Genomic DNA, 3,066 nt, shown 5'->3' with positions numbered 1-3,066 from the left:
TTTTTTTGTTAAATATCAATTATAGTTTATTTGATAGCCATTATCCCGGCGATTGGAATTGCCTACCACCGTTGGCCTTGAGTAGTCCCGTTTCCAGCTATCCAGTTGGCGGTAATTTTGGCCGGCAACCGGCATTGGAGCATCCACCATTACCCGGAGACTCTGGGTCACATGCTCCTTGAGCAGACGTCCATAGCGATCATAGATTCGTGTTTCATAGGTGTAACTGTTGTCGTCCATCGAATATTTGGTACACTCATAGGTGGGACAGCAACGGGGATAGTCGAGAAATTCATTTGCCACGGGGACCCGGGTACAATTGCCCTCCAGTTTGGGCACTTGGCATCTGTAATGGGAGAGAAAGGGAATGTTACGAGTTGGAATTCGTCATAGGAGCCACTCCCAAGAGGTCTGATGTCTTTGGAATAGCAGGTAAATATTAGAACTTTTTTGGCAGGGCCTAACCCTCCTTTATTTCGATTTATTTGTCAATGGAATTGGGTACACTAAAACCGGTAATGTGTAAACGTAGTATCAGAGAGCCCTTCAAGAGGTCTTCTTTGAAAACCCCCTTAAAGGATCTTTTAATTTTTAGGCAGACCTCTTCAAAGGCCTTCTATTTTTAGACCCTCCATCATAGTATGGAGGGTCTCTCCGGCCGTCCGTCTGCTGAAATCACTGTAGCTTCCGAACGAATTAAAGTAGGTTGATAAAATTTTACTCAAATGTGTGTTTGGTCTGCAGAACTTTTGGTATTGAATATGGGCTATATAGGTCCACGTTTAGGTATAGCCCCCATATAACGATACCTCCTGATATTCAGTATTTTAATAATTTTTGCGGTATTATTCATCGGAATTGTTTCAAATTTGGTATTTGAAATTCCTAACAGGTGCTAGAGCCTGTCATCGAAAATTGCCCATGCAGGTCCAGGTCTTGGTATAGCCCCCATTTAACGATACCTCCCGATATTCGGTATTTTGTTGATTTTAGTGGCGTTATTCACCGGAAATGTTTCAAATTTCGTATTTGAGGTTCGAAATCGGTAATAGAACCTGTGACAAAAAATCGCGTATGCAGGTCCACGTCTTCGTATAGCCTCCATATAACGATACCCCCCGATATTCGGTATTTGGATGATTTTAGCGGCATTATTCACCGGAATTGTTTCAAATTTGGTATTTGAAGTTCGTAATGGGAACTACAACATGTGACAAAAAATTGCGTATGCAGGTCCACGTCTTCGTATAGCCTCCATTTAACGGTACCTCCCGATATTCGGTATTTTGATAGTTTTAGCGTCGTTATTCACCGGAATTGTTTCAAAATTCATATTTGAGGTGCGGAATGGGTACCACAATCTATGACAGAAAATTGTCTATGCAGGTCTAGGTCTTCGTATAACCTCCATATAACGTTACCTTCCAATATTCGGTATTTTGATACTTTTAGCGTCGTTATTCGCCGGAATTGTTTCAAAATTCATATTTGAGGTGCGGAATGGGTACCACAATCTACGACAGAAAATTGCCTATGCAGGTCCAGGTCTTCGTATAATCTCCATTTAACGATAAATTCCAATTTTCTGTATTTTTATAATTTGGCGTCATTATTTTCCGGAATTGTTTCAAATTTTGTATTTGAAGTTCGCAATGGCTTCTACAGCCTATGACAAAAAATCGGGTATGCAGATCCAGGTCTTCGTAAAGGCCCCCTCATAACAATACCTCCCTATATTCGGTATTTTGACGATTTTAGCGGTGTTATTCACCGGAAATGTTTCAAAATATCCTTTTCGTGGATCTCAGATGGATCTCCATCTGTGAAGAACCTCTTGAAGGGTGCTCCATTTTTTAATTACACAGCTTACTTACCTATCCTCCCACAGCTCCAGCGTATCCAAGCACTGTACACGTATACAACGGCCAGATCTGGTAAATGAATCACCCACATAAAGTTCACGGCCCGTTTCGGTATCAACACATCTTGAATTTGAATTGAAGCGATCTACGAGCAGAGAGGGGGAGGAGAGGGATTTAAACATTTTTTTGAAACGCAAAAATCGGTAATCACTCGTCATGACGCCAGCTCACAAATACCTACCACGACCATATGTTGACCTTGAGGGAAGGCCAAATATTGAAATATTAGCACTGGCCAGCAGTAGCATTGAAATAAGTAGATACATGTTTTTAGTTTTTTTTTTTTTGAATTCAATTCACTTTCAATTTTCTCAAAAAAAAATTTTTTTTTTGGTTTCTTTGGGGAATTTTCAATATTTATTTGGGTTTCTTTTTTATTTAACCTTTAAAAAATGTTTTTGTTTTTCTCCGTCTCCGTTGCCTCTTTTCCTAATCGGCAATTAAACAACTGAAAAATGAAAATGATTTTGAAATATTTTTTCTCGAGGTGTTCCTGTCCGAAATGCGCGCTTTAGTTTTTCTGTTTTCAAGATTACACAAACAAAACTCTGTCTGTCTTTGCAAAAACAATGTGGTGCTGGTGATTCCTTATCAATGTGCGGTCATTTGTTTTAGTTATTGTTGTGGTTCTCTCGTTCGCTCGCTCGCTCTCTCCTTCCCTTGGACTCTGGCAGCATATTCATGAAAGTGTTTTGTTTACATTTGGATTTTTTTTGTTCAGTTTTCTGTTGAATTTCAAAATATTTGCAACAGATAAGAGGCCAGTGGCGAGAAGGCAAGAAGTCAACTAGCCAAGTGAGCGGCATCAGCATCGGCATCGGCATCATCATCTTTGTTAGATCATAAATAATCCAAAGATTTGGGAAGGGGAGACATTGTGTAGACAAGTAACGTGTTAAGGGTTAATCTCTTCGTATGGCAAGCTGTCACATTTGAAAGGGGCCCTTTTATGCCGTTTTTACACAGAAATGTCTTACATCTGTTTTACATGCATAAACGGGCTACACACTACCAGATTTTACAGCTAAAACCAAAAGTGGGTACCCCACATTGGGATCTAAGGAAAATATGGCAACATGCTATATAAAAACGGCCTTCTACATTTTATAAAAAGATCATAAATAATACAAAGATTTTTGATATG

At 39.6% G+C, this 3,066-nt stretch overlaps 1 protein-coding gene across 1 annotated transcript; it reads right to left on the bottom strand.

Annotated features, from left to right (window-relative positions):
* LOC101896299 (protein Vago) lies at positions 1-2,668 on the bottom strand. The gene is made up of 3 exons (XM_005187600.4): positions 2,104-2,668; positions 1,875-2,007; positions 1-346 (listed from the first exon to the last, which is right to left on the bottom strand). Exons 1-3 carry the CDS (start codon positions 2,186-2,188, stop codon positions 16-18), a joined length of 549 nt encoding a protein of 182 aa, XP_005187657.1. The 5' UTR covers positions 2,189-2,668; the 3' UTR covers positions 1-15.
* Between the last annotated feature and the right edge of the window lie 398 nt (positions 2,669-3,066).

The sequence above is a fragment of the Musca domestica genome, unplaced genomic scaffold, assembly GCF_030504385.1.
Source record: "Musca domestica strain aabys unplaced genomic scaffold, Musca_domestica.polishedcontigs.V.1.1 20, whole genome shotgun sequence".
NCBI classification, from domain to species: Eukaryota; Metazoa; Arthropoda; class Insecta; order Diptera; family Muscidae; genus Musca; species Musca domestica.
The sequence above is the reverse complement of the archived record's forward strand: the minus strand, read 5'-3'. Positions and strand labels throughout refer to the sequence as shown.